At 53.2% G+C, this 21,162-nt stretch overlaps 9 protein-coding genes across 9 annotated transcripts; 3 read left to right on the top strand and 6 right to left on the bottom strand.

Annotated features, from left to right (window-relative positions):
• Positions 1 to 1,321: 1,321 nt before the first annotated feature.
• CPAR01_01991 (uncharacterized protein) lies at positions 1,322 to 1,636 on the bottom strand (the record flags this gene model as incomplete). The annotated part of the gene is made up of 1 exon (XM_060486279.1): positions 1,322 to 1,636. The coding sequence occupies one exon, from the start codon at positions 1,634 to 1,636 to the stop codon at positions 1,322 to 1,324; it is 315 nt and encodes a 104-aa protein (XP_060353607.1).
• A 1,013-nt stretch (positions 1,637 to 2,649) lies between these two features.
• On the top strand, positions 2,650 to 5,606 carry CPAR01_01992 (TBC domain-containing protein; the record flags this gene model as incomplete). Its single annotated transcript, XM_060486280.1, has 4 exons — positions 2,650 to 2,766; positions 2,888 to 3,233; positions 3,296 to 5,487; positions 5,544 to 5,606. 4 exons carry the CDS (start codon positions 2,650 to 2,652, stop codon positions 5,604 to 5,606), a joined length of 2,718 nt encoding a protein of 905 aa, XP_060353608.1.
• Positions 5,607 to 6,401: 795 nt separating this feature from the next.
• On the bottom strand, positions 6,402 to 7,089 carry CPAR01_01993 (40S ribosomal protein S8; the record flags this gene model as incomplete). The annotated part of the gene is made up of 2 exons (XM_060486281.1): positions 6,402 to 6,958; positions 7,026 to 7,089. The coding sequence occupies 2 exons, from the start codon at positions 7,087 to 7,089 to the stop codon at positions 6,402 to 6,404; spliced, it is 621 nt and encodes a 206-aa protein (XP_060353609.1).
• A 2,353-nt stretch (positions 7,090 to 9,442) lies between these two features.
• CPAR01_01994 (uncharacterized protein) lies at positions 9,443 to 11,039 on the bottom strand (the record flags this gene model as incomplete). Its single annotated transcript, XM_060486282.1, has 8 exons — positions 9,443 to 9,972; positions 10,021 to 10,082; positions 10,135 to 10,256; positions 10,321 to 10,572; positions 10,627 to 10,694; positions 10,751 to 10,787; positions 10,840 to 10,859; positions 10,913 to 11,039. The coding sequence occupies 8 exons, from the start codon at positions 11,037 to 11,039 to the stop codon at positions 9,443 to 9,445; spliced, it is 1,218 nt and encodes a 405-aa protein (XP_060353610.1).
• A 698-nt stretch (positions 11,040 to 11,737) lies between these two features.
• On the top strand, positions 11,738 to 11,950 carry CPAR01_01995 (uncharacterized protein; the record flags this gene model as incomplete). The annotated part of the gene is made up of 1 exon (XM_060486283.1): positions 11,738 to 11,950. The coding sequence occupies one exon, from the start codon at positions 11,738 to 11,740 to the stop codon at positions 11,948 to 11,950; it is 213 nt and encodes a 70-aa protein (XP_060353611.1).
• A 1,181-nt stretch (positions 11,951 to 13,131) lies between these two features.
• CPAR01_01996 (uncharacterized protein) lies at positions 13,132 to 13,538 on the bottom strand (the record flags this gene model as incomplete). The annotated part of the gene is made up of 2 exons (XM_060486284.1): positions 13,132 to 13,425; positions 13,530 to 13,538. 2 exons carry the CDS (start codon positions 13,536 to 13,538, stop codon positions 13,132 to 13,134), a joined length of 303 nt encoding a protein of 100 aa, XP_060353612.1.
• An 873-nt stretch (positions 13,539 to 14,411) lies between these two features.
• CPAR01_01997 (uncharacterized protein) lies at positions 14,412 to 14,936 on the top strand (the record flags this gene model as incomplete). The annotated part of the gene is made up of 2 exons (XM_060486285.1): positions 14,412 to 14,764; positions 14,822 to 14,936. 2 exons carry the CDS (start codon positions 14,412 to 14,414, stop codon positions 14,934 to 14,936), a joined length of 468 nt encoding a protein of 155 aa, XP_060353613.1.
• Positions 14,937 to 15,282: 346 nt separating this feature from the next.
• Positions 15,283 to 16,909, bottom strand: CPAR01_01998 (glutathione-disulfide reductase; the record flags this gene model as incomplete). Its single annotated transcript, XM_060486286.1, has 2 exons — positions 15,283 to 16,543; positions 16,653 to 16,909. The coding sequence occupies 2 exons, from the start codon at positions 16,907 to 16,909 to the stop codon at positions 15,283 to 15,285; spliced, it is 1,518 nt and encodes a 505-aa protein (XP_060353614.1).
• Positions 16,910 to 18,364: 1,455 nt separating this feature from the next.
• CPAR01_01999 (RecQ family ATP-dependent DNA helicase) lies at positions 18,365 to 20,023 on the bottom strand (the record flags this gene model as incomplete). The annotated part of the gene is made up of 4 exons (XM_060486287.1): positions 18,365 to 19,567; positions 19,623 to 19,657; positions 19,729 to 19,847; positions 19,944 to 20,023. The coding sequence occupies 4 exons, from the start codon at positions 20,021 to 20,023 to the stop codon at positions 18,365 to 18,367; spliced, it is 1,437 nt and encodes a 478-aa protein (XP_060353615.1).
• Between the last annotated feature and the right edge of the window lie 1,139 nt (positions 20,024 to 21,162).

Here is a 21,162-nt window from a genome sequence, read left to right on the forward strand (position 1 = left end):
TCTCACGCAGAACTCTAACAACTGCTCTCCTCTCATAACAGACCTGTGATGGCCGGAAGGCACTTCTGGCTCACGTCAAACAACTCAGTCACTGCCAACACATGGCATGCTGATTTCCAGAGGCTGTCGCTCCTCCACGTGGCTGGTCTGCCGAGAATGCACGTGTCAATGTAAGGTATTGGGGCTTTAAAGCCTCAATTGACCGAGCAGATGTTGATTTACGCTGGGCCTCAAATCTCATTTTTCAATAGAGAGCTTGAGAAAATGTAAACCAGAGTATCTATCTGGCTCTTCAGATTGAACCCTCCGGGCAGAACAACGATCTCCCCGTCTCGAGCACGATATATCAGAAGTGACATTAAGCGATGTCTTTCTAAGGCAAGTGAGGGATGAATGGACAGTGTTTGAATCGACATCGAAAGTAGAGCACTGCGAAAATATCAAACGTCAAGTCGCAAATGTGATGAGTCCTGCCCATCTGTTTTCATCAGGTTCTCATTACGACGAGTCCCGCGACCTGCGACATTTATGCTTGTGGCTCAGCTTGCACAGAAGACTTGGGGCAGCCGATATAAAAGGCCTGGGTTGCATTCCAGTTCATCCGCACCAAGACACCAACCGGTGCTTGGTCCGAGGTTGGTAAAAATAGGATCCAAACGTGCCAGGCATGCCAGACAAGCTATTTGAGACCCAGGAAGACCCCGTATGAATACCTAGCTGCCAATATTAACATTCGGATCAAATTGACCGAACCCGACCTGAAGGCATCAGAAGCATAGTGACTACTGAGCCCCGACGATGAGTGAGGAAACTGGCCTCGGTGCCGTTGTCCCCCGAACCCGGGTGCAACCCGACCAACAAACAGGCGGCGTAACGCCGGGTCTGCGGGCGGCCGGCCGGCCTTCTTAGAGTTGGAAAAAGGGGGAAGGGCACCAGGGGTTGAAAAGATCTACCCCCGATTGCAACGGCGCGAGAGATGCGCAGATCATAACGTTCCAACGGGGAAAGGCTGGCGCTACCAAGAGTCTACTCAGTGTACACAGCCAAACAGTGGTAAAGAGCAAGTACTGAATAAGTAACCACCTCACACAAATGCTTTGCCTCGGATGGCCAACCATCAAGCCAGTCCAACTTTCCAAGCCATCCAAGAAACTTGTGCTGCAGGGACAGCGGCTGTTGGACTGAACGAAACTCTTTAAAGACAAGGTCGTCTCGGAAGACGCGCACACGTCCGCAAAACAAAAAGCCAAGATGGCAGATAAACAAACAATACTGTGTAGCGACGGCTGAACAGTAAGTTCATATCATTCTTAGCTATTGCTCACATGAGATGATGAGGTAAAGGATGCCCCAAACTTCCAAAGATCGGACGAGGATCGGGATGACTCAGAAAGGGCAATTCAAGCTCTCGTTTTGACGAGATTGAAGCTCCCAAAACGGATAACGAGATGCTATTGGAGACTCCCCGTCCCAAGATAGAAAGCTTTGGGACAGTGCCGTCGTATCTGATATTATTATCGCATATTGACATGTCTTTCTGGACACGCACCTGATAAGAGTGACTTAGCGAGAGTGACAGAGGCAGCAAAAGGCGTTGAAGAGGCTGGAAAAGGTGTGGGAGGTGGTGGGCAATCATTAAGAAACATCAGCTTCCCTGCCGTGTCGATCCCAGCAATTTCCTTTTGGCTGGCATGTCCAGAGGACAGCCCCCTGTCATTGATGGCATTTGGGGCTGGCAAGTCCACTGTCCTGCGCTCCGGGTGAGGAACTCAGGAACTCACGGCATCCAGACTCGCAACTTTGCAAGACGCCCCCCTCGTGCAGCCCCCCCGAAACAGAGAGCGATCCCGTTCCGCAGCGGCGCGCTAAGCTACCAGCGGTTGGCCCGGTCCCTCACCTTTTGCCTCCCCCTGGCCCCCAAAAGTTGACTGGACTCCGTACGCTAGAATTGAACGTTCGTCTGTGGTGGACCTCGAGGAGTGCTGAGGGTCGATTATTTGGGCGAATACGGACGGGACTCGAGTATTCTCAGCCACCGTTCGGGGGTCTACTTCCAGGTCCCATTCAGGTAGGTGGATGAGCTTAAGTACTGTGTCACATTGAAGCAGAGAAAAGATACATCTGAAAGGGGTCCCCCCCCCCATCTGTGGTGAGGCTCGGGCAGCTTCATTCATTCAATTCAATTCCCCATCCCATCCCCCCATGCCCGGTGCCCCCCCCCCCCAGCCAGGAAATAGGAAAGAAAAAAAAGGGAGAGAGAGAGGCACAACTTGCGCGCCACAACCGATCCTCGACTGTCAATCCTCGACCCTCGACCTTGACCTACTCGCCTTCTCGATTTCCCGTCTTCCGTCCTGACAAGCTCAGAGACGAACAACCACACACACAACGACGAAAACAGTTCCCAGCAACCAACCCTGCATCATACCTTACGAGACCCAGACTGCAGCACCCGTATCACAAGGTGTTCTTCAGCAGCACAGACGACACAGTCTACAGATTTGCCTAGTGCTGCAGTCTCCCCCATCTCCATGGACACCAACTAGGTCCTCTAAACAGTCCGACCTCGACCTGGACGCAAGCTATATCACCATACCGCACACACCCACATAGGTCAGCGCAAGTTGACCTACGATTCTTCATTTCGCCATGTCCCAGCCAGACGAGCCTGTTGCGACCGTTTCTCCTGAAGTCACCAAGGAGACCAAAGAGACCAAGGAGAAGAGACTCTCGACTGACTCCGACTCCGACTCTGATAAGGAGAATGTAACGCTCCCCTCATCCTCCCTTGATGCACACATACCTGCTTGGGCCTTCCAAGCTCGACCACATGCCGCAACCGCAGTGCAAACAGGAGAAGAACCACTCGCTGACATGACCGAATAAGCAGCAGGATGCCTTCGAAGATGCCGTTGTCGATGTCGCCGAGGTAGCTGAGGTGCGTTCTCTTACTCAGAGAACGCCCTCCGTCTCCAAACCACCACCCGCCGAGGAAACGGACCCTGAATCCCCGAAAAAGGAGGAGCACACTGAAGAGGACAGGGTGGAAGCACCAGCAGCTCCGCCTTCACCAACACCAGACGATCACTTTGTCGACGAGGACTTTGTGAGCGACCATGAGGACGTGGATATCAAGCGCAAAGCTTCTCCCGTATCCCATCGACTTTCCAATACCTCAAATCTGGACGACGTCAAGCTCGACGACGACCACCCTGCCCCACATGAGGAACCAGGTTTGTTGTTTGGCTGCATGAATTAATTGACGTCTGACAGTAATGCTAATTTTAAACCCAAGAAACGAAAGCCATTAGCCCGGTCGAAGAGAAGCCACTGCCGCCCAAGAAAATATCCATTAGCAGCATCACCGGCGCCCTCCCATCCATGCCATGGTCGCCGCCAGCCGAGCCATCGCCTGCCAAATCTCCCGTAGTCCCAGCTGCACCCCCACCGCAAGCCGCTTCCTCTGCCGCCCTACCACCACCCCCTGGTCCCCCGACCAGGAAGCTCACCAGCCCCTTCTCCTGGCTGTCTCGAAACAGCACAAGCAAGGAGAAGGAGACCTCACCACCTCCACAGGCCTCTCCTCGTCGAAACACAGCCAGCTCCATCGCAACGTTAACAAGTAACCCAGAGATGTCGCTGGGCAGGTTAGACGAAGGAAAAGAGGGCGGCATCCCGCGACACAGTCTGAAGGACCGCTTCAAGATGGTTCGACTACGGGAAGAGGCCGGCGTCACGCTGCCATCCGACGACGATAAACCTGTGCCGCCCCCCAAGGGATTGGGTTTAATCACACCTCCCGCCCAGAATGGAACCGACAAGGAGCTTGGAGCTGATCAAGCCCCCAAATCGCCTCTCCCAACGACCCCGAACCCGGCGCTGGCACCAGGAACAGTATCTGGTGTATCGGCTGGACCCTCGGACATGTCAGACTCCCAGGTGGACTGGGATCTCTGGCAGTCCGTTGTTTACGAAGGCCCGGCGGTTGTTCAGCGGACTAGCGCCGAGGAACTGAACAAAGCCATTGCCAGTGGTATTCCTAACGCTATCCGTGGAGTAGTCTGGCAAGTATTGGCCCAGAGTAACAATGAAGAGCTCGAGATCATGTACAGAGAGCTAGTGGCCAGGGGAACCGACAAGGAAATCAACAGGAACAGTCATAGCACTGTCAGCTCGAGCAGCAACGGTACTCTCAGCATTCAGAACGACATTGTCAATTCCTCCTCATCATCTGTCCACTCGGAACACTCAGCCGCGAATGGCATGCCTTCCCCTCATGAGAAGAGTGCGGAGACGGTCCTAAAGGCGCAGCAGGCGGCTACGGTGGCGAGACAAAAGAAGCAAAAGGAGGATACTGCCATGCTCCAGAAGTTGGAGAAGACGATTCGACGAGACATGGGTGCGAGAACCAGCTTCTCCAAGTACGCCGCCGCTGCCGGGCTTCAGGAGGGCCTCTTCGGCGTGTGCAAGGCGTATGCCTTGTTCGACGAGGGTGTTGGCTATGCTCAAGGCATGAACTTCTTGATTATGCCCCTTTTATTCAACATGACAGAGGAAGAAGCCTTCTGCCTGCTGGTCCGGTTGATGAACCACTACCACCTGCGCGACCTATTTATTCAGGACATGCCCGGCCTTCACAAGAACTTGTACATCTTTGAGCGCTTGCTTGAGGATTACGAGCCAGCTTTGTACTGTCATTTGCGCCGCCGCAGCATCTCACCACACCTCTACGCCACACAGTGGTTTTTGACGCTATTCGCGTATCGATTTCCCCTGCAACTGGTACTGCGCATTTACGACCTGATCCTGTCGGAAGGTCTCTCAGCTATTCTGCGATTCGGTATCGTCTTGATGCAAAAGAACGCCTCCAACTTGCTTACCATCTCGGACATGCAGCAACTGACGGTCTTCCTCAAAGACAAGGTTTTTGACGCCTACATCGATACCGCACCGAGCGCAGGCAGCATTTTGGAGAACGGCTTCTTTGGAAGCTCAAGCGCCAGCATGGATAAGGAAGTCTACCGCGCCGATCAACTTGTCAGAGATGCGTGTGATCTCAATATCACTCCCGAGATTCTCAAGACCTACACAACCGAATGGGAGGAGAAGACAAAGGCTGAGAAGGACCGTGAGGCCGAGTTGGAAGGGCTGCGGACTGCCAATATTAACTTTGCCGTCAAGGTCCGTAAGCTCGAGGAGCGTGTCGAAGCATACGATAGTGAACAGGCTGCCCTCGCAACTGAGCTGGTCCACACCAAGGTCGAGAACGAAGAACTCAAGGACGAAAATGAGAGTCTCAAGGGCCAGGTCCGTGAGCTGCGAAACGTCATCGAAAAGCAGCCTGAAGAACTCGAGAACGCATGGAAGGCTGAGCGAGAGGATCTCATGAAGCGTAACCTCAAGGTTCACGAGGAGAACGAGAAGTTGGAGAAGGAGATGGCGGAGCTGGAGGAGGAGCTTGTGCAGACCAAGATGCAGTATGCCGAGGTAAGAGCACGCCGCAATGAAATCCATGAAGGATAGTTTGACTAACTCTATTACAGATCAATTCTCAGCACGAGACGCTCAACCGCAAGTGGACAGACCTCAAGCGACAGTTTGCTTGAGGCAGTCTGAGGAATACGACCCTGGTAACCCAGAAGCAGAATTCTCTGAATATCTTAATGTACAAAGTAATCATAGCTTCCCATTGAGTATGGAGGTTTGCGTGTGTTTGCTGGCCTAATGCACATCTGGGCAGCCAGCTGGTAGAAGTACGGGCATCGATAAATCAGACAGACCCTTGAGGCGGTCACCGGTTTCTGATATCCCGAGAACCAACACGCGGTAGGAGTGAGCAGAAGCATGCCGGCCTAGACGGGCCAGGAGAAACTGGCTAATAGCCATCTGGTCTTTTATACAAGACTCGTATCAGAGACCAGCTGCTAGGTGAGCACGGAGAAGGGTTTCAAGGCGCATACTCAAGCTTCCGTAGTTAGACTTGACAGCTACAACATCAAATACAGAAAGCATCACAAGGCAATCAGGAGAGTGGATGACAGCAGGTGAACAGTGATTACGGCAGGCAAAAACTTGGTGGTATAGTCTTTTTGAGTCTTCCTAATAACCCATATCCGTCTGTGGACTCGGTTGCTTTTCCGAGCCTACATTTCATTGTGAGCTAATCACGCCCCGTGATGGCTCGCCAGACGAGAAAAGCAAAACCTGTTCAACACCAAGAACAACCTAAGAGCCCGATAAAATGTTTTTTTTCATTCCCGTAAACGTGATCCGTGAGAAAGTCACAGTTATCTAGTTTTTCCCCCATCCACATCCACACGCCCATAACGCGCGACGCTGTATCGTTAAGACATGGCTTTCACGCAGCAAACGGGACCACCCTGGTGAACAAGGCGATACGTTTACTTGTGGAGCTTGCGCTGGTAGAAGGCGAGCTCCTCACCCTCGAGGATGTATCCGTCGCAGCGACCGGACTGGCCGGGGCGGGAGGAGACAACGGCGTACAGGCGACCGGCCTCGAACTGCTTCTCGAGAGCGTTCTCGACCTTGCCCTCGGCGGCGTAGCGCTCAGCCTGCTTCTTCTCGACGGACTTGGACTTCTTGGTCTCCTCCTCCTTGACGCCGGCGGCGGCCTGCTGCTTCTGCTGGCGGCGACGGCCGAGGTTCTGGCCGTAGTGGGCCTCGTACCACTGACGGAAGGGGGCGGCGTCGATCTGGACGACGGCGGACTTGGTCAGGGTGTTTGTGCGGACGAGCTCGTTGTTGGAGGGGTGGTAGGCGACGCCGATGACACGGGTCTTGCGGGTGCAGCCCTCGGAGGCCCAGGCGAAGTTACCGGAGTCGAGGCGGAGGGCGCGGTACTTGTGGTTGCCGCCGCGGGTGCGGACGGTGTGGACTCGCTTGGGGCCGATACGGGTGTTGGCACCCTGGCGACCGGCCTCGAAAGCGCGCTTCTTCCCTGTTGAGCAGAAAGGTCAGAACGCATGCTTGATTAGAGCATACGGGCTTTCGATTGTATTACGCACGGTAGTAGGCGCGCTTGGCACCGGAAGCGGAGCGCTTGTGGCGGGAATCTCTCGAGATACCCATGATTGCTTATGCTGTTCATGGAGAAGAAGTTAGCCCATGGGTTCTGGTGAAATGGTGGACGAGTGACAAAGAAGAAACTTCGTGACCACGAATGATCTTGAAGAGGGGTGTTGGATTGGGAGAGGGGGTGCGAAGTATTTCTTCAATGCCCACCAAGGAGGATCTCGCGAAATGCCTTTCTTCTTGCGCTGACGGATGGTGAAAACCAGCGAAAAGAATATTGGAAGATCGTGGGATATCGTCGAGGTAAAGGGTTTCTTGAATTTCCCGCAGTTGCTGTCTCGCTTCGGTAACTAACCTGATGGTTCCTCAGGGGGCAATCGACTGGTGGCTGGCCGGCGTTGGGTGGTTGACTGTCGAGGTTGTCGGGAATGAACTTTTTTCGGGAGGTTGAGGAGATTCGAGAAACAGCACCTGGCAAATTTGGAGTTTGTGCGGGCTCGCTAACCCCACTGGCAAAAGCTGGGAAAAGTGCACGGTCCAGGCTAGGGCATGCTTTTGGCCTGAGGTTTGATGGAAATCAGGGGTTTTCTCATTGGCCGGTTGTGATTGGTCGCGGCTTTCTCGTGGGGGAGTTCCTCGGTGAAGAACTCTGACCGAGGTTGCTTCACCGAAAGTCTCTACTTTTCCTCTTAATAAGGCACCTCGACCGGACTTTGCCTTCGATTGCCTGGTGATAGATATCATGCCGACAATCGACAACAGAGGATTTATGCCGGACTGCTTTTTTGGAGTTTGTTTGCCTTCCAACTCTAATCGGCAAAACAACACGGCGCCTTCTCGAGATCGACGACTGCCATTGGAACCAACGGCCAAAACTAAACCAACTGCCGGTCAAGTATTTGAAGCAAGCTAGTAGTGTCAACGCATCATTGCAGAGCTTACTTCCACAGCATCAAAGGGTCGACACGCAATCTTCCCGGTTGAACCTCAAGGGATCCTTCTTCACTTCAATCGAGACGCCCCCATGTTAGAATCGTTTCTCCTCGTGCCTTTGGTGGCCTCTCGCAGCTAGGTAGCCTCACGATAGGAAAATCAAGTGAAGTGTAAACATGGTGACTTGTGAACATTCGGCAGTGTACACGACCACTTGTGAGGATAGGCCACCACGTGTGAGAAGGTTGTTGGGCCAGGCCTTTCTATCTCTACCAACCTTTTCTTTTGCCTTTCACGATATGCGCGCGGGTGGCGGGTGAGGGCGCTTCAGATCGTGACTTCCGCCAAGACGGAGATGCCAGAAAGCCTAATGGCATAGCAAAGCAATTGATTGGAAGAAAGCTAGAGAGCATCTAGTCGAGGGCGGGGGGCGTGACAGCCAATCCGACTCTTGGCCGTGTTCTAGACTCACCACAAGTCTGACGCTTCTCACGTTTCCAGACCAATTCAAGAATCCGATTCTCGTGCGTCAAATACCCATATTCGATATGGACAATATTAAGAGACGCAACCCTCGGGGACCTTGGCGATCGGCGCCTGACTTTGCGTCTGCATATTATCACCTCCCTGTTCCTATGACCCTGTCTTTACAGTCCCAACAGACAAAAGATGGGAAGGTTTACGGTGGCATCTCAACCCAATCGCCCATTTACTTCTGTCAGACATGACCAAACATGACAGCAGATTGCACTCTACGATCGGTTTGGACTCATTCATCCCATGCTTATCTATCTTTGGCCAAGAATTGTGCAATTGTTTTTCTTGTCAAACAGAGACACACACACTAGAGGGCAAGGGAAGGCTCATCTGCATCTGTAACACCCAAAGACGCGAGTTCAAAGGCCGGCGTTCATCGGGTCCGGGATCTGCTCTGTAATGGTCAATAGCCGGAGCTTTTTTCCACGCCGGGCCTCACGGCATATCCGGCCTATACGTGTTCCCTGCCTTATTGACAACCACCAACCCCCCCCCCCCTGGGGCCCGCCTGGGAAAATGTCGGATCTCTCACGCATAGACTGTGTCAAGAAGAGACAAACTGCTCACACCAAGCTCTTGACAGCCCATAGAACATCCGAACCGCTTTGCGATCCGCCGACAGTGCCTTGTGCGGTTTCCGGATCACCAAGTAGCGGCAAGAATGCCCAGAAACGGATAAAACTCGCTGGACTAGGAAACACCAGGAATTGAAAATCTTGAACTCGTGAAGAAGTGAATTGGCCTATTCTACTGTAGGCAATGTATCGCGCAGCGACCTCAAAAAAGGGGGCTGTGGACAGCCAAAGTTGGCGTTCCTCTATGCCAAGTGCTTGTTTTATATACATTAATGTAGTCGCCGAAGCTTTTCCAGTGGCTTGCGTATGTACTAGGTAAAAAACCATCAAGAAGCCTGCTCAAGCGTCGTCACCCTCGGGTGCGATCAATCATCAGATATCCAGCCTGTGCCGTCGCGGATGTTTCCGATGTTCCCTCGACTTTTCCGCCTGGCCATTGGCCGTCCCGCGGGGAAGTATGGATCTTCCATTACGTATTGTGACGGTGTCATCTGTAGTTGCGATGAAGGAATGTCGTTCTTCACCTTGATGATGCCCATCTCTACGCTGTGTGCTAATGATGGTTTGTCGAGGTCCAGGGGTAGGATATTCTCCATACTCTCAGTAGTCGCACGTGTTGAAATCCCGTAGGAACTCGAGCTGACGGAGAGTTTTCCACCGGCCTTCCCCTGCGTTGCTCGTGCATACGCATTTTGGCCCAAGTATGGCTTCGATCCGCCTATCGTCGTTCGCTGATTGGGATAGTATACTTTGGAGTATTTTCCCGTCGACAGGCCGAGGGCCTTATTGAGGACAGGGAAACGGGCTATCAACGGTCGTAAAGATGGAACGCCGGAGCAAATGATCAAGGCACAGACTTCGACTTCTGACCAGAGTAAGGGGTCGGCGACCAAGACTACGAGAATTAGCTAGTGAATGATAACGGGAAGTGAAAATGACATACAAGTGACGTCGCGGTCAAAAGCATTGATGTAGCTCACTCTGATGACGGAAATGACACAGACCCTAATCCTGTTAGTTGCTTGTCCCGAAGATGGAGGCGATTCCAGGAACTCACAATAAGCCCAGGGACAACATAACGATGACCCCGACTCGCTTTGCCATTGGAAGTTGCAGTTTCCAGACAGTCGGGATTGGTTGAATGAACAACACCAAGTCTGTCAATAGTTTGATGACGAACTGGCTCGAGTTAGCTGACTGGCGCGCACCACTTCATATTACCTCCCTTCCAAGTCAAACTTACAGCAGAGTAGTAGAAGATGGTCAAATCCAGACATGTTCCTGGTACGGACGGTGTCCAAGCTCTTTCGATGGGAGTGCATCTGAAGATGACGACGGCGGTCTCTTCAATTCCCTCTGCGAGCAGCAAAACGATGAGAAACTTGTTTATGCGCTGGTAGACCTGATCAGGGAGCAGCCGAAGGTAAAGAACTGCGAAAGACATTTTTACTGTCACAAATGCCCAGATGTATGTGAGTTGTGTGACGACTTGGAACTGCAGATGGTTTGTCAGTGCGGATCGAGGAAAGTCTCTTTTGGTGTTTTCTACCTTTAAGAATTCGGCAAAGTCTGACTTCGAAACGTCTTGAAAGTGGGAGCCCAAGCCCACGCCGGTCACTATTCGAGATTAGTTTGAAGTCCCTCTCCAGCCTTCAGAAATGGTGGCAACTTACTGGCAAGAATTGCACTGCATAGTGCCATGGCGAGAACCTGTTCATGTTTAGCAAGCAACTTCCTCCCAATTTCTATCGTGGCTTCATACCCAGCTGATGAGCACGAGTGCTAGAAATGGTCAGCATGATAGTCGTGATAGCTCATCAGTCGTTGATACTCACTGTCATCCCAGCCCAAGCTCCTTAGTAGGACACTTCGTACAAAGGTCCTCATCACGACTGTCAGCGTGATAAAAGTCATCAGCATGATGGTCACGCTCGCCGTTTGAGCGACCTTTGTGTCCGCCATTTTTGCCGATGGTTACATTCAGGTCGTGGGTGCCTCTCGATGGACCTCAAGACAGCGGGGGGCGGAATAGATATTCACAGTCCGACATAGAGGACCGGAGTGAAGGGTGACAGGATGGACCATGACTGATAGGTGGTCCCCTACGTATGTATGTGCTTGACATAGCCCATAGAACTCTGATGCATTGGACACACACTACGAATGCGAACCCAATCCCGGTCCTTCCACTGCTGTCTGATCTCTTCAGCGATGTCCCCAGACGACTTTGTCGAGATAATCTGAAGAAAGAGACGGACTGGGCATCCAGAACGGGCACCCGGGGTCATGCGTGTGCGGTAAGGGTGCGGATGGCCACCCGAACAGAGGCACGCTTCATTGTGAACCTCGTTCGATGCCAGCTGTCTGGGACGAGCATAGACTTTCCGCGGATGGACTGGTGAAGAAATCTACTTGCGAGCCCCTTGTTTGGAGGTTAAACTTCCAACAGCCAAGTTTCAAAGTTCAAGGGCTGGTTGATCGCCGCAAGGAAGGCCGTTCAGAACATCAGGCTCTGCTGCAAGATGGCCCACGGATCTGTGAGATCCAATGGCGTGATTGGTAGGGCGAGACGCGAAGCCCAACGGCTTGAACCCGTCGATGGGTCGCCCTTGCGACTACCCACAGGGGAATCCGGGGAAGGCGAATCGGGTCGCGGAGCCATGCTGCGTGGATTAGGTCATGCATACATATGTCCTTCAAAGGGCTGGCGAGCCGTGCTCTCTGCCCGTCAAGGCAATCCAGAGGAAATTCGAGAACACCTGTGTATGCCTGCCGAGAGGTGTACACCCAATGACTCGTCCGTACATCGGAAAGGTGCGGATAGCTGTTCATGTCCGAATCTGCCAGTCAGCTATAGCCCCAAACTCTACTAAGGACCTCAAATAGCCTGATGCTAGGGCAGTACAATAGCCATGCTCGTGTAATCCAATAGCATCCAACTTAATTAGCCGTGTAGCATTCCGAAAGTCGTATATTCGAGAGACTTGTCCAGGAAAGCTTGGCCAGGCGTAGCCGCTGTGACCATGAGACGACAGAACACCGACCTCTTGGGAGCCTCTTCCTAGGCCGCGTTGGGAAATTCTAGCGGCGAGGCCATTGGTCAAGCCCCGTATTGCTCCATGTTAGTCGTCTAAAACAACAGAGGAGCCACGAGCTGGCTATGACAAACTTGTCTGTGCGGGTTTCTATCTTCCGAATGACCCATTTACTAGTTATGACCAGAACAGACTAGTCAGGCAAACGATTCATCGTGAGAAGGTCGGTTTGTTTACGGAGGAAACGCTGCCTCATTGCATTCTGGGTTCGCTTGTTTGAGGCACTTGCGCTCCCCGAGCCGCTGTTTGATGTGCTCTCTGGGCAACTTGAAGACGATCGGTGACTATCTGGCCATGATACTGCCAGACATTTCAGTCTCCTCCCGCAACGAACACAAGCTTCGACGGAAGAACAACGGCAGAACGACGGAAAATCGTGATGAGATGAATCTTCAGGTGAAGTGGACAACGGCATGTGGGAAAAGTGCGGTCTCCGCTAGAATCGCGGCGTGTTGTGTGCCAGAGGCATTTCGTGTGGTGGGTTTCAGTATCTACGCCGCGGTGAATCCCGACAGCTCGGGGCAGTCCCGATGTTGAGTGTGAGTGGGCGGGAGCCGAGTAAGCGCCGTTGCGCCGTTGCGCCGGCATCGTCGTAATGGAACAATACAAGCGGTTCGAATACCCTCCCACACGCCGGGAGGCAGGAAAGGGTAGCCTGTTTAACGGCCACGACTTCGATGTCTGTAATGTGTTCTTGTTGGTGCATGGTCAGTAGACGAGAACGAAGAGTGGCCTGAGAGGCTCAGCTTCTTCGAGGCGGCATTACTGACTCGCTGTTTATTTGTGGACGAAGCGAAACTCATCTCATGTTTCGAGACAAGAAACGTCACAGCTCACGAAGACGTTGCTGAGATCTCGTTTTGGCAGGGCCAATCCAAGGGATCCAGGCGTTCAGGAAGCCATCATACGAGTCTTTTTGTCACAGAGCCGCCGTTCAGGCGGAAAGGCCGTTTATCCTTTTACTGACAAGGTGCCGCTTGTTTGCAAAGATGGGCGAGGAGAGTTTGCATGCAGTTGTTGACAGTGGCGGCGAGCCAAGGCGGCGGGCCATCAGTTGCCTGTAGAGACGTCGGCCGACGGGAGGCTATCGGACTTGGAGGCTGAGAAAAACGTATCCATGTGTTGAAGTCTGCGTCAAAAGTCAAAGTCATGGTTGCCGAGTGGATGGGACAAACACGGCCACCAAATGTGATTGTCTGATGAGATGACGAGTCCCTCGACTCGAACCTAATTCCGCCTTGCCGGCGATATTTCTATGCTGCCAAGCAGTACAAGTAATCATCTACAGACAATCGGCACACCTATTTAGGTTGGCGGCAAGAGTGGGAAGGTTTGAGAAGATGCGAATAAGACTGACATTGATCATCAAGAGGGAGTAGGGCTTCCTCTGCCGGTTGGCTAATTGTCTGCGGCTGAAAGGCCCTGGAAAAGAAGGGTCTTCCGGTCGTTGGCCCTTCTGGTCTGTCGAATATTACTGATCATGAAGACAACGCAACGGGTGATGTGGGCCAGAACGGTCCAGAAGATATCGTCAGTGCCAACATAGTGGATGCCAAGGCTCGTCGGCGGGTGGTTTTGAGTTGCCGGCGGGACAAGACGTCGACCTGTCCTACCTTCCCTTCTATATCGAAATTGGGCCAGTCATTCCTGCTGTTGGCAGGCAAGACGTCCATGCCTCCTCCATCCAATGTAGAGGAACGAGTCGATCGTGACACCCGAAGAGGGCTGGCAGCTTGGTGTTGTGGACAGGAAAGAGACGATCTCAGAATGGTGTTTTGAAGTTGTTCCAGAAGGAAAGAAGTTCGCGCCGGCCCCACCCACCGGTCCCTTCCTTCCCCAGAAATACCACCTGCCTCGGAGCCATTCCCGTCGATCTCCCTCTCCACCCACAGGGGCTCCTTCCGTCTTTCCTGGAGAATTGCCCGGTGAGGCACTTACACGACCACGGTTTGTTGCCACCACTGCATCGTCAAACTTCACCTTGCTTCATCATACCCTCAATTGGCTCTGCCTCACCCTCGGGTTTTCCTAAGATCGATCCAAACAAACAGAAAGATTGTATCCTTCCTTGGTATGTAAAACAATCTTCACGGAGAATCCATCTAATGCACTCTCTCTTTGCGGGTAGACGCTGACTTCTTTCTTGGTCATGCAGCAATTTCCTTTGGCGACCAGAATTCCTACGAAAACCACCTCACACCCAAAAGACACCTAGCTACGCACACTTGCACCAACAACAATGAAGCCTACACTCTGCATCGCAGCCTTTGCTGGCATGGTCAACATTGCGGCTGCCGCAAGCCCTCCTGCCTGCCTTCTCGCGGCCGTTGGCCAGCAGCCCAAGGTCTCTTCGATCGATGACATGTGCACCGACTTCATGTCGGCCATGCTTGGTAACTTGACCAGCGTTTGCCAGGGCGACAACCTCAAGGAGGCCTACAAGTCTTACGCATCTACGTGCGCCGAAATCGGCGTCAAGATTGCTGACCTGCCCTCGGCCTCTACTACGAGCGCCACCCCTACCTCGACCCCGGAGGCTCCAGGTAGCCCCGACCCTGATGCTACCTCAGCGCCGTCGTCAGCCACTCCAACGTAAGTACTTTCCTGCCGACTTGTCGTTAGAAATTCCAGACTGACACAAGGTAACAGCGATGGCCCCCAAGAGTCCAAGCCCAGCGCTGCTGGTGCTATTGCTCCTCATGCCGTTCTCTTCACTGTGCTTGGTCTTTCTGCGACTGGCCTCGTCAGCATAGTATTCCTGTAGGGGAAACCAAGTTGCGCCAAAACACAAGCGAGCATTTGATTTCTTTGGAATTCGGCATTACATTCGTGGTCAAACAGCACACGAATTCTCAGGCATTCGTTTCAGGCCAAATATCGACAGATGAATTGTGGTAACACAGGACAACCAATGTTGCTTCAGGGCTAGGCGGCAGGAAGAGGGGCATTTGCCATAGCTGGCGGCGTTTCGGACGAAAAGGAATTGATGAACCACCCCACGAAGAGCATTGGCGTTCAAGGACAAAGCGTGAGATTAAAGTTGAAATTTTACGAATTGGTATCTTTTCCTCCTCTTCTAAGTCTTACTAGACCTCTCTCTATGTATCTCTCTATTTCAGTGTGACCAGCTCTTCGGCGCTAGTTGGGTGAATGGCAACACAGCTGTCAAAGTCCTTCTTGGTCGCGCCCATCTTCACAGCAACACCGAAGCCCTGGAGCATCTCTCCGCTGCCAAGACCAGCAATGTGCAGACCGACAACCTTCTCCTCGGGGCCGGCGACAACAAGCTTGTAGGCGGTGGGGCCCTTCTCTTCAGGCTCCATCATGGCGTAGTACATGGCGGTGAAGCTGGTCTTGTAGACCTTGATGTTGTCCTTGCCATACTTCTCAATGGCCTGGGGCTCAGTAAGGCCGATGCTACCGACCTCGGGGTGGGAGAAGACAACGGAGGGAATGTTGGAGTAGTCGAGGTGCGCCTTTGCGTACTCGGCGCCGCCGAACAGGCGCTCGGCCAGACGACGACCAGCAGCGATAGCGACGGGGGTCAGCTCGACCTGGCCGGTGACGTCACCGAGGGCATAGATGTTGTCAATGTTTGTGTTTTGGTACTCGTCGACAGGGATGTATCCCTTTTCGTTGAGCTTGAGGCCAATCTCCTCGAGGCCAATGTCCTTTGTCGCGGGCGTGCGGCCAATGGCCCAGATGAGGTGGTCGAAGCCGCCCTCAGAGGTCTCCTTTCCGTCGGCGTCCTTGTAGGTGATTGTGAGCTTACCGTCGGCGTCCTTTTCGACTTTGGTCGGCTGCGACTTCTTGTGCAGGTTGACGCCCAGGCGCTCGTACTCCTTTGTGACGGTCTCCTGGATCAGGGGGTCAAAGGTGCGGAGGAAGGTGTCGTGGCGGATGAAGAGGTGGGTTTCCGAGCCGAGGGCGTTGAACATGCCGGCGAACTCGACGGCGATGTAGCCCGCGCCGACGAGGGCCACCTTCTTGGGCTGCTTCTCAATGTCGAAGAAGCCGTCCGAGTTGGTGCCGAGCTCGGCGCCGGGGATGGTGGGCGGGATGGTGGGGTTGCCGCCGACGGCGACGAGGATCTTCTTCGCCTTGACGAGGGTCTTTGTGCCGTCGTCGAGGGTGACCTCTGCCTCGTTGCGGGAGGTGAGCTTGGCCCAGCCGTGGAGGTACTCTACATTGTCGTTCTTGAGGTTGCGCTCGTAGATGCCGTTGAGGCGCTTGATGTAGGCGTCGCGCTTGGTCTTGAAGGTGGGCCAGTCAAAGGGGGCTGTCTCGTTGACGGAGAAGCCGTAGGATTTGGCTTGGTGGATCGTCTCAGCGATGGCGGCGGCGTTGAAGGTGACCTTTTTCGGGACGCAGCTGTAGCAAGGAGGAGGGGGGGTTAGCATGAGCTTGCTTGTGTTTGTTTTTTTCTGCTTGAATCCCCCGACAGGGAGAGAAAGAGAGAGGGAGACTGAGGTATACTTACCCAACGTTCACGCAGGTTCCTCCCAGCCTGGCGCCCTCGACGATGAGGGCCTTTGCGCCGAACTGGCCGCAGGCTTTACGCGCCGAGGCGAGGCCGCCGCTGCCGCCGCCGATGACGAGGTAGTCGGTCTCCTTTGTGATGGGAGCCATGGTGCGCGCTGTGGAAGAGAGGTGCCTCTGTATGGATACGAGTCGTGTGGGTGCTGCTGCTGCTGCTCGTGATGCTGCTGCGGTAGATGTGCGGTAGAGGGCTTGCATGGGGAGCTGAATCGCGGGGCGAAGGAAGCAGAGCCAGGAAGAGGGGGAGGGGGGCAGAGTAAATAATCGATTTCCGATATGTACGGTGGTGGGGCCGATTTGAGTGACGTCTTATATGCTTCCAGATGCGCAACTTCCTACGCTACCGGTATCTGACAAATGCAGCTTATAGTATGGTGCGTGTGTGCATGTACACGTGTGTGGCACGACGGACGCGGAAATGGGTTTATGGTGGGATGGAGCTGATGTAAGTTTTTTTCTTCTCTCTCGTGTCCAGGACCTCGGCGGCGTTTGTTGCTGTTCGGCGAGTCGGGGGGGAGTGAGTCTGTGGATTGGGGGAGATCTCAAATTCGGCGTACCGGGGTTGGTCGGTTGCGCGCGACGTCAGGGTAGGTATTCCTATGGCTGCTCTAGAACAATGGATGGATGCGTGTGTGTGACATGTGTATCTGTATCTGTAGGCTTAGTGTAGTGTACGGAGTACGGAATAGTGTGGTGAGGTGGTGCTGTTGTCCAAAAGCGTTGTTGAACAGAAAATGGAATGGGTATGCATGGGGATGAATCATCACCAATCAAGCGCCCATGTTCACAACAAAAAAAAGGGGTCCCCGCTGGAGAAAGCCGTGGAATTGGGCTTGATAACTAAGCACCGTACAGCTGAAGCCCGGCGGGCATCTCCAAAAATTGGCAATTGTTGCAGCTTGCAGGGTACATTTTTCTTTCTTCGGTGTCCAATCTGCGAATGATGAAGAAGAGAACCATCAACCATCGTCCGTCATCCGTAAAAAAAACTGTGACAAATTGACGTAAACAGGGTCATTATTCCAAATGCAACCCCCGTCCGCTGGAGCTGACCTCGGCCGAGGCACGTAGGTACATCCACGACCGTCCCAGTCCTTCTCTCGCCGTCCTCGACCCGGCACGGGAGCTAAGCCGGAAGCTTCGGTGGAAAAAAGTATGACTTTGAGCCGGGCAACTTACCATCTTACCAAGCAGACAGGGTATTCAATATCTCCAAAATCATGAGTATCTAACTGAATATGGATAGTCAACCGTGGCTCTGTCGGATTTCTAGACGGCCTTTTCTAGTTGAATAACTGGCACCTAAGGTGATTGGCCTGACGCATGCAGACGTCATTAATAATTGCTGGTCCTGAATTGTAGCGCAACCTCGGCCTAGTGACTTTAGCCTCAGAATTAGACCGTCAACTCCCACCAGGGTGAAGCTCAACACTTGTAAGCTTAGATATGTAGGCCCCAAAACATGGGGAATTATTAGAATCATGATAATAAGCCCATCGAATGAAACTTCCACCGCCAATTCATTTGAGTCTCCGTAAGTCTGCCACAGGCCAGCGGTAAAATGCGTCTCATCAATCATGTATTTCATTGTTTCCTTTTGCTGTTCGGCAGCCGGTAGCGGGGTATCATATTGGACCATAACCATCCTCATCCTCAGTATTCATCGTAGTAACCGTCGTACTCGCCAATCTGAGCCTGAGTACTGACCCATTCCTCATCCGCCAAGCCGCGCATCATCCGCCTCTGGAGAGCCTGGGCATCTTTGTGCCAGTCACAGGCAAAGTCACAGTTTGGCGTTTCGCTCTCGCCAAAATATCTACAAATCTGCGCATGCCGACAGGCCGTTGTGTCCTCGCAATAAAGGGCGAGTTTCTGCAGGCTCTTGGCCTGAGCCTCCCAGTTCGATCCATCGCGGTTCCCTTTTCTGATCATACTCTGTACGCGTTCCAAGTCTTCTCGGCTGTAGTACAGAAAACAGAAACTTGCGTTCCCGTCCCTGCCTGCGCGGCCTGCCTCTTGGTAGTAACCTTCAAACGACTTGGGCAACCGCCAGTGTACAACAAACCGGACATTGTTCTTGTCAATGCCCATGCCAAAGGCTGTCGTGGCCACGATAATATCGTAGCCAGGCTCATTGTTTACCCAGCGGGCCAGCGTTTGCTCCTTCTTTTCCTTGGTAAGCTTCGCGTGGAAGGGCATCGCGCCTACACCTTCGTCTCTGAGTGCTGCCGCAAGTGACTCGCACTCATCTCTTGATATGGTGTATATAATTCCAGAGACGTTGTCCAGGCGCTCTCCACCGGCCTCCAACTCTGACTTGCGCGGCTCTGTTTTTCTCCTCTCATACACCCCACGTATCCAAGCTAGAAAGTTAGATAGGCGATCGTCCTCCTGGTCTTTGGTGTATCGGATCTCAATGTGTAGATTGGGCCGATGAGCAGTCATGACGAAACTCTTCAGCCTTTCAGGTTGCTTTAGGAGACCAAGCGTCTTAAGCAGATCCTGACGAACCGTGGGGTTTGCTGTTGCCGTCAAGCATGTGATGGGCACCTTGGGAAACGTCTCCCGAAACCATGAAAGCTTTTTGAAGTCTTTCCGGAAATCGTGACCCCATTCTGAGATGCAATGAGCCTCGTCGACTGCAATGCGTGCCAACTCACACTGCTCATGGACCAGCTTGATCCGTCTCCTGAAGGAATCCCCTGAGCATAGCTCCGGTGTCACATAAAGTAGTCTGATGCGCGGATGGCCACTAGCGAGATCCTGATTGATGCGATCTCGTTCAGCGGGCGGCGTGTTGCTGTTGAGGGAGCTGGCATCGATGCCCGCCGATCGCAGTGCTTCAACCTGATTCATCTGACGGAGCTGTCAGCTGTCGCGCTTGAGTAAGGCTGCAAGGTATACCCCTCACCATGAGACTGAGCAGTGGCGAAACGACAATGGTGACTGCCGCAGCGAGATCACGTTAGTTGACGACGACGCGTGCATGCGAGCTCGGAGCAGTTTCGGGTACTTACTCCCTTGGTCAATGCAGGCAGGGAGTTGGAAGCAAAGACTTTTGCCGAACGACGTCGCGGCCTGAACGAAGACATCGTGACCGTCCAGGGCAGCAACGATGATTTCACGCTGTTGGGGCCTGTGGCGGATTTGTCAGTCGGTGTTGCGTGATCACGGGTACGTGCCATGAATGTAATTTGTGAAGTCGGCGATGGGACGAGGAATAGTTCTTCACCTGAAAGTCGACTTGTTGAACTGGCGTCTGAGAGTGAAGTCTATGTCAACGCATGAGTTGGAGCGCGACAGAGGAGGCATGATGGCGATACGTTGTCGAGAGTTGATGAGGGGTGTCGTCCTGACGTGAACAGGACTGGTGTCTTAGTCTCGATGGGGTTATGCTTGGCCGAGCTTCTGGACTGCTTCTATTGCAGGGCACGGAAGCATAAGGTTGCACTAGACCAAGAAGAGGGCCCGGATGTGGTCATGATCGAGCTCGGGTCCGGAGGTGGTCCGTCAGGCGTTAGGCCTTTGGTGGGCCTTGGAAAGCCGGCCTGTCCGAATACCCTCAGACGGGAAGCGGAGCGAGAACTTCGGCTTTTCAGTGGGTGTACCTTGTGCGCACAGGCGGACCATAAACCGATCAATTGGGTCGATGTGAGAATTCCGAAAGATTCTGATAGACGTACGGATACCTAGTCCAAGTGGCTGCTGTCACGCGTGGCTGTGCTTCTTCAAAAGAGAGGCAAGCAAGGGCATGGAGATGCAGACCGGGTTCATGGAACGAAGCTACGAACGGACAACAGATTCAGAAATGGATCTCAGGGCTGACCAATGACATGGAGGCCTAAGGCTGCAAGGGTGGCAGAAGTGACATTTCCTTTGCTGTGTTTGTTGTCGAGACTCAAGGGCACGTGCGAACCTACAGATATGGGTACTATACCTTCTGAGGCCGGGCGAAGGAAGCGGAACAGATCATCGGACCGTGGGTGACATACTTCGTAGGCTGTTTCCCTGAATATCAATGGATAATTGCCTTTCTTTTTCCCCGGCTCGTAACAAGAAGCAGGGACAACTGCAGGAAGGAGTCGCCAAGACCAGGACACGGAGCAGGTAAAGTAAGAAGGTGAACGGGGTAACCGTTGCCGCTGTGGATACAATTGACAGGAGTGCTCCGCGTACTTGCTTCCGCTTCACACGGGGTCAATATGAGGCGATTCGAGGGGTGATGTTTGCACAGGTAGAGACAAAATGAGAAACAAGCGACCAGTCCCCAGTCTCCAGACCAAACTTCTCGGCCATTTCCTATTTCAGCAAGCTTCGCAAATGATGCTCTGCTGTCAACATTGCGCAACCCGGGCCACCCCTTCCCGTCCAGCTGGGACATTGAGGACTACTAGGCAAGGCAGGGGATGGAGAGAAAAACGCTTGACCCCGTATAACATAACTATTACTCG

Source organism: Colletotrichum paranaense (genome assembly GCF_030867605.1).
Source record: "Colletotrichum paranaense strain IMI 384185 chromosome Unknown Scaffold_2.1, whole genome shotgun sequence".
Classification (NCBI taxonomy): Eukaryota; Fungi; Ascomycota; class Sordariomycetes; order Glomerellales; family Glomerellaceae; genus Colletotrichum; species Colletotrichum paranaense.